The 14,513-nt window shown below is 39.6% G+C and overlaps 2 protein-coding genes across 4 annotated transcripts; both read left to right on the top strand.

Annotated features, from left to right (window-relative positions):
* The first annotated feature begins 136 nt into the window (after positions 1-136).
* LOC122050977 (purple acid phosphatase 22-like) lies at positions 137-3,636 on the top strand. Its single transcript, XM_042611859.1, has 4 exons — positions 137-2,358; positions 2,430-3,004; positions 3,073-3,161; positions 3,267-3,636. The coding sequence occupies exons 1-4, from the start codon at positions 1,923-1,925 to the stop codon at positions 3,499-3,501; spliced, it is 1,335 nt and encodes a 444-aa protein (XP_042467793.1). The 5' UTR covers positions 137-1,922; the 3' UTR covers positions 3,502-3,636.
* Positions 3,637-7,381: 3,745 nt separating this feature from the next.
* LOC122050975 (serine/threonine-protein kinase D6PK-like) lies at positions 7,382-14,510 on the top strand. 3 transcript variants are annotated; one of them, XR_006131287.1, is made up of 4 exons: positions 7,382-7,592; positions 8,173-9,870; positions 13,120-14,025; positions 14,378-14,510. XR_006131287.1 is itself a non-coding variant. In XM_042611857.1 (3 exons), the coding sequence occupies exons 2-3, from the start codon at positions 8,327-8,329 to the stop codon at positions 13,973-13,975; spliced, it is 2,400 nt and encodes a 799-aa protein (XP_042467791.1). In that variant the 5' UTR covers positions 7,382-7,592; positions 8,173-8,326; the 3' UTR covers positions 13,976-14,209. The 3 variants fall into 3 exon arrangements, 1 of the variants encoding a protein (XP_042467791.1); XR_006131288.1 differs by lacking the exon at positions 14,378-14,510 and adding an exon at positions 14,135-14,209; XM_042611857.1 differs by lacking the exon at positions 14,378-14,510 and having other exon boundaries at positions 13,120-14,209.
* The last annotated feature ends 3 nt before the right edge of the window (positions 14,511-14,513 follow it).

Here is a 14,513-nt window from a genome sequence, read left to right as displayed (position 1 = left end):
TGCGGAAACTATCTCCAATTTGGTGGTGATCCTATTTGAAGGTTAGGGAGATGGTACGTTGGTTTTGATGGATGATTCGTTGTTGACCGATGGAAGATTTTCAAGATCCGGGGAAGCACTTCAACGATCCTGTGCACAATCTGATGATCTAATATAGCGTTAATGGCTAAAGATCAAGGTGGGGATCCTTGGCAAGACCTTTCGACGTTCAAGTTAGTATCCTTTTCAGAGAGGTAAATGAAGAAGAACAGTAGAGGATGTGCAAATGAAGGTCTCAGATGTGAAAATTATGTGTCTTGTTAACGGAGAGGATCTTTCTTTTTATACTATCTCACATAACTTTCATGATCGTGAGGTGGTCTCTGGTCTGTCAGACTTTGTTAGGTGATGGAAAAAGTGCAGCCTGGGTATCGTGTAATAATTGTCCCAGGAACTTTTTATTTATCCATTGGTATATCTCTTTTGTCGTTTATATCTCCCATCATTACTGAGGCGATTAAAGGCATATGTTGTTATGATTAGCTGGCATATGAGGACATAATAACATTCGAAGCAAGTTTCGAAAGAATATTCCCCGACAAGTTTTGATAAGCCATTAAAATGTCGTCAGTTGTTGACGACTGAGTATAATTTGACCGGTCTATAAGGTCGGTCGTATTGCTTGTCATTATATCAATCTTTTCTGGCATATATTAAATATTGTAAAGATTTGTTCAGGGACTAATATAGTGCCCATAGTATGCCAAAAATTCATTCAAGAAGTTATATGATAAATTATGTATGTTAGCTTTTTTTTAGGGACAATGTGACATTAGGTAACTTAAACTCTGTCAACCTTTGTTGGACCGAACAGATATGTAGAGTTTTCTAAGGATAAGTGTCTTTAAGCCCGTCCAATTTTTGCCCGGTCGGGCGTACACAAAAATCTTTATGACCGACCGACCTTTATCTGGTTGGTCTTATACTAAGAGCTTTACGAGGCTAAGTGTCTTTAAGCTCACTCGGATTTTACTTGGTTGGGCGTACGTAGAGAACCTTATGTTCGGTCGGCGTTTGTTCGACTGATCTTATATGAAGAGATTTATGAGGCTAAGTATCTCTAAGTCCGCCCAGGTTTTGCTTAGCCAGGCGTACACAAAGAATCTTATGTTTGGTCGGCCTTTGTCCGACCGATCTTATATTAAGAGATTTCTAGAAGGCCTAAGCGCTTAGGGTTCGGTCAGGTTGTCATCTAACCAAACTCTCTTGCACTCGGTCGACTGCTTGACTAATCGGATACATTATTTGGTGACTTCCAGAGAGTCCTTATATCCGACCGACTTTATGGTCGGTCGATCTTATTCGAATGTCCTACTTTGTAATCATTCGGGCAGGACCCTAGAATTTTAACGTGGGACGATCGACAAAGTCATATGGGAAGCGCTCTCCTATTCTGATTTTGACCACCACCTCATCTTGACTTTGACCGCCACATTATTTTCTAAATCCACTCGCTATAACTTGTATCACTAGCCTCCCCTTCAAATCTAGTCGAAGAAGATGTAAACGACCAAGCTCCCTTGCACTTGGTTGGCTACTTGACTAACCGGATACATTATTTTCTGACTTCCAGAGTAAAATACTAGAGTCATTATATCCGATCGGTTTTATGGTTGGTCGGCCTTATTCGAACGTCCTACTTTGTAGCCGTTGAGGTAGAACCCTAGAGTTTTAACGTGGGGCAGTCGACAGAGTCATATAGGAGGCGCTCTCCTATTCTGATTTTGACCATTATCTCACCTTGATTTTGATCTCACGTCATCTTCTAGATCAGTTCGTTGGAGCCTGTATCAGGTGGCTTGTGCATTTCTTGACGCCACAGCTTCTGCTTCTCCAGTTTTTGAAGGCACATTCATGACTCACCGGAAAACAACAGCTGCAAGATGATGGAGAGATCGCGGCAGGCGCAGGGACTCCTCTTGATTTGCCTGCTGATCTGCCTCCGACTGGTTTCTGCTTTTCACCGGCCGCCGCCGGGGAGGGTGATCCAAACGGCATTCGAGAAACCGCGTTCGCACCCGCAACAAGTGCACGTGTCTGTCGCGGGGCGAGACCGGATGAGAGTGTCGTGGATCACCGGCAGCCTGCATGCTCTGTCGCTGGTGGAGTACGGTAAGGCGCCGGGGCAGTACGAGGCGTCGGCTACAGGGGAGGGCACTTCATATCTTTACTTCTTTTACCGCTCCGGCAAGGTCCACCACGTCAAGATCGGCCCCCTCGAACCCGGCACGGTCTACTACTACCGCTGCGGTGGAATCGACGACGAGTTCAGCTTCAAAACTCCGCCGGCGACTCTCCCCGTCGAGCTAGCCATCGTAGGTAATTAATCAGTCGCGCAATTTAATCTTCTTAGCGCTCGGCGGATTCTTCTGATTCGAATCTGTTTTCAGGGGATCTCGGGCAAACAGAATGGACGGCGTCGACGCTAGCTCACATCGGAAAATCAAGCTACGACATGCTCCTTCTGCCCGGCGACCTTTCCTACGCCGACAGCCAGCAGCCTCTTTGGGATTCCTTCGGCCGGTTCGTCCAACCATACGCGAGCCGCCGGCCGTGGATGGTGACCGCGGGCAACCACGAGATCGAGGCCATCCCAATTCTCTACCCAGACCCTTTCGTCTCCTACAACTCCCGCTGGCGCATGCCCTACGAGGAGAGCGGCTCGACCTCCAACCTCTACTACTCGTTCGACACCGCCGGAGGCGCTGTCCATGTCGTCATGCTGGGCTCCTACGCCGACTTCAACTCCAGCTCCCCGCAGTACGAGTGGCTGGCGGCCGACTTGGCCAAGGTCGACCGGAGGGTCACCCCGTGGCTCTTCGTGCTCCTCCACGCGCCCTGGTACAACACCAACGCGGCGCACCAGGGCGAGGGCGAGAGCATGAGACGAGCGATGGAATCGCTGCTTTACGGAGCGCGAGTCGACGCTGTTTTCGCCGGGCACGTCCATGCCTACGAACGCTTCGTGAGTTCATTAAAATCCTCTGCGGCTTCTCCTCGCTTCTGTTTATCTATGCGATCGAATTTGCGCAGACGAGGATTTACGACAACAAGGCGGATCCTTGTGGGCCTGCGTACGTAACCATCGGCGACGGAGGAAACAGAGAAGGGCTAGCACTGGAGTAAGTAGAGAATATAGATAGATTCTAGTGATGAAAGTCAAGTGAGATATTCGAATCCATCTGCCAAGAACAATCAGCTGATGGATTTGTTTGCGGAATTTCAAGGTTCGACCAGAATCACAGGTCGGCTTCTCTGTCGCTGTTGCGCGAGGCGAGCTTCGGGCACGGCGAGCTCAGGGTGGCCAACGCGACGCACGCTCGCTGGACGTGGCACCGCAACGACGACGCTTACGCCACCGTGCGGGACGAGGTGTGGCTGACGAGCCTCGGCGCCTCCGGCGGCTGCGGTGTTGGACGCGCCGCCAGAATCGCACGCGCTTCGGCCAAGCTCGAGCTTTAGGAAAACGTAAGAATTCATTGACGTCAAGCTTTAACACATGTCACATTCTGTCGTAGCCGATTGAAGTTTCACTTAGGCTTACGAGGGTGTATAGGCCAAGTGAGGGAGGGATTATCACTTGATTCAGTCAACTAGAGGTGGACTTTCAATTTATTATATTGAACAATTTAGTTAATTGTGAAATCGATTGAAGTTTCGATGAACAAAATGATTCTATTAGACCAGCAGTTGTCTAGAGGTTAAGTCAAGATGACTTAATAATTAAGTAGGATATAATTGAATTCATAGGTTCTATCCTATGTTGATTCGGAGCTCCATTTGATTGGCTCCATAGTTAAAGGTAAATCAGCAAATCAAATAGGCCTCCCACTAGCTTCGCTTGGAATCCACCCTTAGCTATTTTTACAAATCTAGATGACGACCAGCTCGACTATGCCTTAAGGGCTAATTGAATTCATAGTTGGCTATTATATAAGTAGCTAATCTGGCCATTTTTGCCCTACAAGTTGATAGGAAATTTTTTTTTTTTTCAATTGATTGAAAACACATAAAATATATCTGTTAGACCAACATCTATATATAAGTTTTGAAGAGTTTTGATTGCTTCCAGGCGTAACACAGATAGATTGTTAATATAGCGGATCTATATTTGAAGAGTTTTGATTGCCCCAGGTCATAGCACAGACAGTGAGCGCATGACAACTCTAATATAATGGTCAGGAGTCGATCCTCCGGGGTGATAGCCGACATGGTCGATCCCATCATGCGCTCAACGCTTATGTACCTGTATGAACCTCTCTCCATATCCGTAGGGCCGGCTCTAGAGGTTGTTAAGATAGCAGATCTATCTTTGAAGAGTTTTGATTGTCCCGAGCACTATACGATGATAAAAGGTAGGACGTGCTCATATGTAATAAGGTTTTGAATTTTTCATAGGATATATCATATGTCTGTGGTGTTTAAATCACTCGTGATATTGGGTAGTCCATTAAGACTCATTTGTGCTTCCCAGATTTATCCTGATGATGGATAAAAAAAAAATTCTATGAGATCAAATTGATCATCTTCGTAATTAATTGATTCAAGAACTTATATTAAAAAATAATTAAAGTTTTTTACTTGGTAAGCGTGCACGAAAATACTCTAAATTTCTCTATGATATGAAGTGCTCAAGTGTGATCACTCTCCAACAGTTGAAGACTTCAATCAACAATTCCTTAGATAATTTTATTTTCCATAATTCCCTCTTATAAAAAAAACATAGTTGATAGTGAATTTATAATGTTGACTTATTGGATGAGTTAATAGGTCATAGAATATATAGAAGCAAAGTCCCTAAATCACATGAATTGCGTAGTATTATTTTCTTCTTCTGATTTTTGATTTTTGTTATGTATACAACTTGACAAGACCAAACAATCTACACACAAGCACCTTATTGATTAAATTATATTGTCTTTATTTTGCAAGAAGTTTTTTGCTTTTATGGTCAAAGTTATTCATCTCTCTCCCTAGCTCTAGTTAAGTTTCACACTACTAGAGACGGAATCATGATTTTCATATTGAGGGGAGGGCGAAAAATATATGTTTACGTTAACCTACTATCCCTCTAAGCCGAAAGGACGAAGCCACCTAACTTTCATCCTCACTCTCAAGCTAGAAGAAGATTGCTTTACTCCTCAAAGTCTACCTCACTTGCCTCCATTAATTAATTATTTTACTCGAATCACATAGTAACTTTCCTTGTTGTATGTCTTCACACAATACCTTCACTTAAAAAATTACATCTCTTTATTCCTAACATCTCCAAACAACTAAAGCAACAAACAAAAAGAATGAAAAACACATTGTTGGAATATGATTGTATACCTTCATAGTGCTATGGCAATAATTCAATCATGGTTGGAAAGAGTGCTAGCTAGTGAATATTTTTTTTTCCTTATAGATAAAAAAAACTCTCAAATAAAGTTTTTTAAAAATTTAAAAAAAAATCCACATCGCTTGTCCTTCAAGTTTTCGAAAAAAGCCACGCCTTTCATTTTTATAAAAATACACGTCTCTCGCATAATGCTTTGAATTATAGGAACACTAAATAATTTTAGTCGGCAGCATAATTTGCGCTCGATTACGTCTCTTTCGTGATTAGTTGGATCTAATAATGTGTTAGTGTCAATGACAGATTGCTATCCTTCCAATTTCCCCCTCCTTTTTTTCTGTATTTATATTTATTATATTTTCTAAATCTTTTACTTAACTCACTCTGGACCTCAGTAAACAAACACTTATTTTACATTTATTTTTCTTTTAAATTAATTCAAGTTAGGCAATCAATCAAAGAATGTGCAGGAAATATATATACCATGAATTTGGGGTGTCTTGTCTCCATTCTTCTGCCACTATTGAACAAATAATAATTAATAATGTGGACAAATTATTGGTGGCAGTGGCAGTCTATAATTGCGAGGTGGGATCAAATACACCTGCATGGACTCTTTGCCAAGCTCTCCATGAGAAATTATTATTATTTATTTAAAAAAGTCTTTTAAAAAAAAAAAACTCCAGTCGATTAATAAAATTCAATTAATTAGAGGGTTAGAATTAATTATTTATCTCCGTATCCAATGTTCAGATCATGTCCTAAAGGTGAGGAGACGATTGACTAAAAATTAATATAATTTTATCATTGATTGAAAGAAGACTCCGTGTTATCTTGTGATACAAAAAGTGTTAGTGTCGAGATAGAGAAGGAGTTCCAATATTGATCTTTTGACGCTTAAGTCAGTATTTAATTCGGAAGGAAAAAATAATAGCAGTGAAAAATAATAAAGAGTGTATAAAATAGTGAAACATTACATATATTCACATGTAGATAAAGATCATCTTTTATAGTACCATTATAGTACCTGTGTATACATCCTAAAGTATACATACGTTTTTCAAAATTTCTTAAGAAAAGATAAGTTAAAAAAATATCTTTGACATTTTTTCATAAATGAGTACGTAAAATTGTGTGATTTGATTAGTTAGAAGTTTCTAAAATATGACTTACCTATTGAATATTCTCTATTATCGATGACCTAAGCTTCTAAAAGAGTACGATAAAATATGCATGTGAGTCTTGCTATAGGCTGACGGGTCACTATCCAACTATGATATCACTTGTTCAATCATACAGTGTGGCGTTACTGACTTGTTCTTCCCTCGACTTGACTAGTGTGACGTTACTGACTTGTTCTTCCCTCGACTTGACTGTTGTTGAAGAGGCGCATTGTGTCCGATCGAACCTAAGGTTTGATCGGCGAGGGCGGTAGTATGGATAACTTAGTATTCAACCCTTAACTTTAGCTGCAAGTTGCGAAAGTTAACCGTTCGGATGATTTGATCGTCCTTTCACGTCTGATCGGCTCTGAAGATTTGATTATTCAACTTTCTCTGTTCCATAGTCAAAGTCTCATAGTCCATCTAACCCTATGATTTTAACCGTTTGACTTTGACCGCTTTTATCAATCTATTTTTACAATTTTGATCTACTTTTGAGGATCTATCTTTATTACCATAATAGACTTGTTTAGGATTAGTAATATCATCTTTTGTTCGACTATCATTAAGCTAAAACTTAATGAGTTCAATAAAATTTATTTATATTATAAAATAAAATAAAATTAGTCTGCATTATTATTAGCAGACAAACATTCAAATCCGACTGGTTTATCATCCTTATTTATTTATTTATTTTATATTATTTGTTATGAATAATTTTCTCATTTCGCAATAGTTCGGATATATCAGGGAAAGAACTGGGACCCATGGAGTGGGCCATCCGCTGTGTCGTTACTTAGGTCGTGACTTATTGCTTCGTTTCTCTTCCCTCACTGCGCCAACCTTCACAGCTATGAATCTGCTTGTCCTTGTGAAGAGCGTTAAGTCACCTGCCGATTTTCTCTCTCCCTCTCTTCCTCTCTCTCTCTCTTTCTCTCCTAAACCCTAATTGGCGGATCGTTTGAGTCCCTTGGAAATCGATCGCCCTGTTTCTCGACTTCTGCTTCGAGGTCTTGATTGGGCCGTGGGATCTGTCCCTCGGCGGCGAATCTGTACGTGTTTTTTTTTCCTTTTGTGTGTGCGTGTGTGTGTGTGAGAGAGATTCCTTCGAGCGTCGTGCTGGTTTTTACTTATTGATTTCTTATATTTTTTCTTCGCCCGATTTTTTCGTTTCCATTTCCATGACAATGTGGGTGGCGACTCAGTGATTTTCTGCCTCTTTTTTTGTTGGTTGCTAAATGTTCGTACTTTGATGAGAAAGCTTCTTCTGCGGTATCGATCTGTCCAGAGAGTGGGGCAATTTTTATTTGGAAAAATCGGCTCGCCTTACTGTAGTTTTCTTAAATGTCTTCTGTTTGTGTAGATTCAAAAAAAAAAAAAAAACCGAGAAAAATATCCAGGTGATCTAGTCTTTATTGTGACCATGAAGGAAATTTTGTATATTTTTGTAATGAGATTTTTGTTCAGATTCGGTTTGATATGAATGCCTTAATTCAAGGAAACGAAGAGATAACAGTGCAAGTACACTCCCTGTATATTTGCCACGAAGCACCTCTTGATCCTGCTATTTTTTAAATTTGTTTTCTTGGAGCAATTGCTTAAACACACTAATGCCGTGTTTTCTTATTGCAGAATCATTGTTTACCGTGAATTTAAGTCATTGCTTGGTGTCTCACAATGATACTTCACTTCGCTGTAACATGGATTTCTTTGAGATGATCTATCCATTTGATGTTTGATCAACATTAAGGTGGTTTTTTCTCAAGTCATTGAGCAATTATCAGATATGTCTGGTGGCACTTCTGAGATTGTTGAGACAAATGAAGACCCAAATATGGCCAGTTATTATGATGGATCAAAGATTCCAAGTACTAAGCTCAAACCAAATCTCCAAGATGGTAAATGCCAATACAAGGAAGATGAACTTGACCAATTTTTAAGAGCGATAGATCTCAAGACATCGAGGGTTTTTAGTCCTAGTCCTTCAGGGATAGATTTGTTGCATAAGAATGCTTTGAAGAAAGCTCTCAGAGGTGGCACACCTCGAACGTCAGGAACAGGAATGCCAGAATCTGTCTCCTTAAAACAGGCTTTGAGAAGATTATGCATTTCCCAAGCATCAGAGATGGCTGCCATGAAGAGGTTATCAGGGGCCTCTGAAGCTGTAACAATTGAGAGGCTTTATGCTTCGGTGGTGGTCCAAACAAATGACTCTGATTTTCCTCTGAATGTGGCAAAGACAAATGTAGTTGAAATATCTGTCACTCCTTTCAAGGTATCCGGAGACTCATCGAATAAACCAGTTCCATATGGTGAACTACAACAGGCAGAGTCAAGTAACCACAATGCTGATTCAGTATCTAATAAGCCTATTGTAACAAAAATCAGAATCCAAGATGTACTTCAATCAGTACCAGATGAGTCATTTGAAAGTCAATTGGCAGCCAGGAAGAGGGATATGAAGGGTAAATCAGTCTCCAAACAGTCGATATCTAGCCCACAGGCTGATTCTGCATCAAACAATTCTATTGTGATGCCACGTCTATTACACTCATTAAATAGGAATAATCTTACTAAACTGAAAGTGAAGTGTGAGCCAGCTTCAGTGCCTAGTGGTTCAACCAAATGCACTGAAGTTAATAAAAGTGATACTACTATGTCTACATCAAAATCATGTTGTCCCAAAGAATCAGTCACCCCTGCATCTACTGTTCCAGAAAGTAATACAACAGATATTGATTGTGGTGCAGTCAAAACCGTTTCTGGCATAAATAGCTTCAGCAGTGGTCAAGTCAGTGGAGTGAAAGAAAGTGAATTCTCTACATCACAAGAAGAAGGGGAGTGTTCCCATAGTTCCAAAAGCAGCACTTGTGATTATAGTTGCAGCACTAGCTTTAGTGAAGAGAGCCATCAGAGTGGTATTGTTGTCAAAGGATGTAGACCTCACATGTCGAAGGATGTGAGATGGGTCGCCATTAGTCACATCTTAAATCAGCAAGCAAGATTGTGTTTAAATGACTTTAAGCTACTCAAACGACTTGGTTGTGGAGATATTGGAACAGTTTATCTTGCTGAACTAGTTGGCTTTGAATGCTTGTTTGCTTTGAAGGTCATGGATATTGACTTCCTGGTTAGCAGAAAAAAGTTGCTAAGAGCACAAACAGAAAGAGAAATATTGGAAATGCTAGACCATCCATTTCTTCCTACCCTCTACTCACATTTTACAACAGATAACCTCTCATGTTTGGTCATGGAGTATTGTCCAGGTGGTGACTTGCATGTTTTGCGACAAAAGCAACCTGGAAGGAGTTTCTCTGAGGCAACAGCTAGGTATGTAGATTCATTGATGCATGTGTTGCTTCAGTAGTCAATTTCTTCCTAAACACTATTTAGTTTTGGTTTTGGTTTGGGTTTTGTTTGGTTTTCATGTAGCTATATCGAAACCATGCCATTATGGATGTCTAGAAATAGACATGCATCTACTTGAGCATTTGATTAGGGATGAATGGATGTGTTTCTAACATGATGTAGCACTAAGATTGCTTCAATCCAATAAATGTATATTCTGTATAGAAATGTACAGAGAAAAGTCAGGCAAGGCAACTTCTGATATTATTTGCATAAATGGAGAAATACATGTAGAAAATTCTAGTTGAAAGTATATTTAACAATCACCATTTTGGTACTTTAAGAATAGCCTGGAAGCACCGATATTCATTTGGTTTTACAGAATTTGGAGAAAAAAATATTCTATTGCATATGTCGTAAAGGGATATTATACATATATGTAAGACTTGATGTAAAGCCCTAAACCGAAAGCCTAATATAGGACTAAACCCACTACACTTATAACCCAACAGCACACACTTACACTTGCCATCGAGCTAGAGCATGGATACCATCTATGTCCAGCTAGTTATTCAAAGTAGATTGATTTTCACAAAACAACATGATTAACACATTACCATGGTAAAATAAAATCAGAATTCACACTTAAGTGAAACCTAACATTGGTGGAGCATGCAAGCTACAATTCCTTGACCTTAGACCAATCAAGACGTCAATAAAGAGAGGATGAATAGAGAGAGATCCCAAGAATCATTCCTAGGTAAGGTTCTCCATGCGGCATTGCATACAACATGACGTGCAATCAAGGACGGGTCTAGGAATTAGTATTGGGTGGGCTTAAATTTAATATAATAAATTATATATATATATATATATATATATATATATATATATATATATAATTTAAAAAATCATTACATTACATTATTTAAAAAATTATATCTTGTTGAAGAGGAAGAAGGACTAGGGTTGTTGTTGGCTGGTTGGAAAACAAAAAAGGAAAGGAAGGAGGATTGCTGCTCTTGAGAAGACGAGGAAGAAACGAGAGTTGTTGGAGAAGGAGAAGAGAACTAAGCTACGGTTGGGAAGAAAAAACACAAGGACAAGGAAGGAGAAGATAAGAAGAAGTCTGCGCGTGGAGGCTTGCGTGTGAGGCAGTGAGAGCGGAGTTGCGTATGTAGAAGAAAATAAAAGGAAAAGAGAGGAGAAAATATTTTTTTTCAAAAATTACTTAACTCGTTTTAATCGATTGAACTGATTTAATCCAATTAAATTTGATACGATCATAACTTGACCCAATCAAATCCAAATCAACCTTGGTTTAGACCAACAGACTTCTTATCTTTGTGCCTACCTGATGGATTTTGTTCGACCCTAATCTGATTTTAAATCAGCACCTTCATTTCATCTTTGTGTTTGATGATTCAATTCGTTTATTTATTAATTTTATTAAAAAAAATTCAATACTTAAATGTATAGCTTAGTGTGTATGGAAATACATGAGTATTGAGCCATGTAAGGGCTGGGCTATAGCCCAGATTGTCCTTACGTAACTCCGTCTCTGCGTGGAACATGGAAGAAAGAGAAGGAAAACCCATGAAAACAAGGGGGACTAAAAGGATGAGATAAGATTCTAGGCAACAAATCTCACAAGTGATGCATACTACAACACACAATAGGGAAAAGGAAAAGGAAATCACTCTACAAGGATCCTAGGTTGATAAGAATTCTCTTGCATGCCTCACACACAATGCTTGCACATGGTGGATCACAAATGATGTACGGGAAGACGAGATGGGTCGTGTTGATGTTGAAGGATGAGCTATGTACTGCATGCGGAGAGCAGTTTGCATGAACGATGGCTTGGGGGATGGGTTGGGTTGTGTTAATGTTTGTGCCATGCGAGAGAAGTGGAGTTGAAAGGGGACTTGCAAGAAGAGGAAAAGGATTAAAAGAAGGTGGCCTCCTCATCCTCCCTAAGGAGAATATTCTTGGAAAACCCTAGCCGTAAAAGGAATATTTAATGCCATGTGGAGCTTAGAGAAAAGAAATATAGTAAATAAGTAAGCATTGAACACATAGCAATGACAAAAAAATATCACATTTTCCATTGCAACAAAAAAAAAAATCACAACAAATGTCGTAAATCCACATTGCAACAAAACCCATGGCAGTTGATAATTAAATATCGATAAGATAATTAGTGTGATATTACAATCGACTAAGTTCATAAGTCATAACAATCAAATCTACTCCTCTCTAGGAAGAGAAAAAATGTAATAAAAAAGTCCCCAATAAATTCCCCATCATAGTCACTCTCATCACTTTCTTAGTCAAAATCAATGTCTTTTTCACTTACAGGAGGTTGAAAGGAGAATGAGAGAACTTGCAAAGTATCAAAGACCAAATCAAGATTTTTTTTTTTGGTAATCCATGTATCCAACTCTTCAAACCGACTAATCCTGAAGGTGACCAGCCCAACCCACGGAAGTTTCCCACTTGTCATTAAGATAAATCAAGAATTTATATTTGACACCATTTGATGTAAAAGTGATGCAACATTATGAATTATAGTCTTAAATGGAAACACATAGAAAACAAATTATCCAAGAAGAAATTTTATTATTTAAAAGATGATTAGTGTGAGGGATTAAGGTCCCTGTAAATGAAACTAACAAAATTGAAAATGAACTAAAGTCTCATCTTTAAGATCTTGATGCTATGCCTAATAAGACTTGATTAAATTTCAAACCATAAACTACTTTAATTAACTATTTTTGCTAACTAAAAGCATCTACCAAAATAACACTTTTACAAACTTAAATTTCTGATTTCTATTACTAAAAGCTCATATGCGTGATAGTTTTTTATCATCCTCAATCCAAACACGTTCCAAACACGTCATGAGCATTTTGCTTTGACAATTCAACTACCTTGTTTGCTTTTTCTCTGTCATCCATTTCATTGGATCGAAAGAAATTCAGATAGAAGTGTACCTGACTTTAGTTGGGAAGCTCTAACGTTTGCTTATGTGGTTTGAAAATGCATGTTTTTGATATACTTGAAAATTCTGAATGCAATTGAGCAGTTCAGTAACAAACTCCTGTATACAAGAAAAATGTTAGTCTGCAGTTTTTATTGTCTCTTACAGTATCATGTTTTTCATGGATCTGTTTACATTCTTGTTGTTTGTTGAAGCTGCTCACTCACACTTGGCAATGGTTGCACCAGGTTTTATGTTGCAGAAATTCTCCTTGCTTTGGAATACCTGCACATGCTGGGTGTTATTTATCGGGATCTAAAACCGGAAAACATCCTGGTCCGTGAAGATGGTCATATCATGCTCTCTGATTTTGACTTGTCTCTCAGATGCTCAGTGAGTCCTACTCTTCTTGCATCCACATACTTAGGTGCACAAAATTATGAAAAGAAACTCGTAGGACCTTGTACTGAAAATAGTTGCATTGACCCTCTTTGTCTTCGGCCAACCTGTGTTCAAGTTTCTTGTTTCACACCCCGATTGATAACCTCCACAGCCCCAAATATAGGAAAACTAAAATCTGACATGGGCGGTCAGGTAAGACCGCTTCCACAAGTTGTGGTGGAGCCAACCGATGCAAGATCCAATTCCTTTGTTGGGACCCATGAATACTTAGCTCCTGAGATCATTAGAGGAGATGGACATGGGAGCACTGTGGACTGGTGGACCTTTGGGATCTTATTGTATGAGCTACTTTTTGCTAGAACACCCTTCAAAGGGCTGGGAAATGATGAAACACTGACCAATGTGGTGACACAGAGCTTAAGGTTTCCCGAGAGCCCATCTGTTAGCTTTCATGCCAAAGATTTGATTAGGGCTCTCCTAGACAAGGAACCAGAAAACAGGCTGGGATCAGCCACAGGAGCTGCTGAAATCAAGCAGCACCCTTTCTTTGCTGGGATAAATTGGGCCTTAATACGCTCTTCTCCACCACCTGAGACACAAGGCAGTGACTTTGGAACTCCTGTGCTTATTCGCAAGAAAAAAGAAGGAAGGTGTCTTGATTTCAGGTCGAATGGACATGATGTGGAGTTTGAGTTGTTCTAGCTCATTGTCCTTCCAACCTGTAATCTTCCAGTTCTTCTGATTACATAAATGTAGGCCTAAGTTCTTATTCCTTGTTTATGGTATATTGTATTTGTTTATACAAACGATCTCGCCATTGTCTACCACTTTTCTACTCCTCATGCATATACTTATTGATAGGAAACGTAGTCATGTGTACAAAAACGTCGTGTATTCCAGCCTTCAGTGGGTATTACTCTATTTACGTTCATGGCAGCTTCAATGTTGTGACAAAGGTAGTGATTTATTAGTGATCTTAATTGTGTTTGCATCCATAGGTAGCTTGGTCCTCCTCTTTAGCCATTCATATATGTTTCATGTTTGAGCTTTCCTCTCCCTCCTTGGTCCTCAACTGACTGCAACAGCCAGCCAGCCCACTTGCAGGAGGACGCTCATTTCCTTGTAAATCAATTGCTCCAATAATGGAGTATAGGCCTGACTGGAGGTGCAAATCTATGGAGTACAAGCGTCGGCTGTTGACACATTCTATCACCACTTTATTTATGGAGTTACATCAAGA

This window comes from Zingiber officinale, chromosome 3A, assembly GCF_018446385.1.
Source record: "Zingiber officinale cultivar Zhangliang chromosome 3A, Zo_v1.1, whole genome shotgun sequence".
In the NCBI taxonomy this organism is placed as follows: domain Eukaryota; kingdom Viridiplantae; phylum Streptophyta; class Magnoliopsida; order Zingiberales; family Zingiberaceae; genus Zingiber; species Zingiber officinale.
This window is presented reverse-complemented; position numbering and strand designations above follow the sequence as displayed.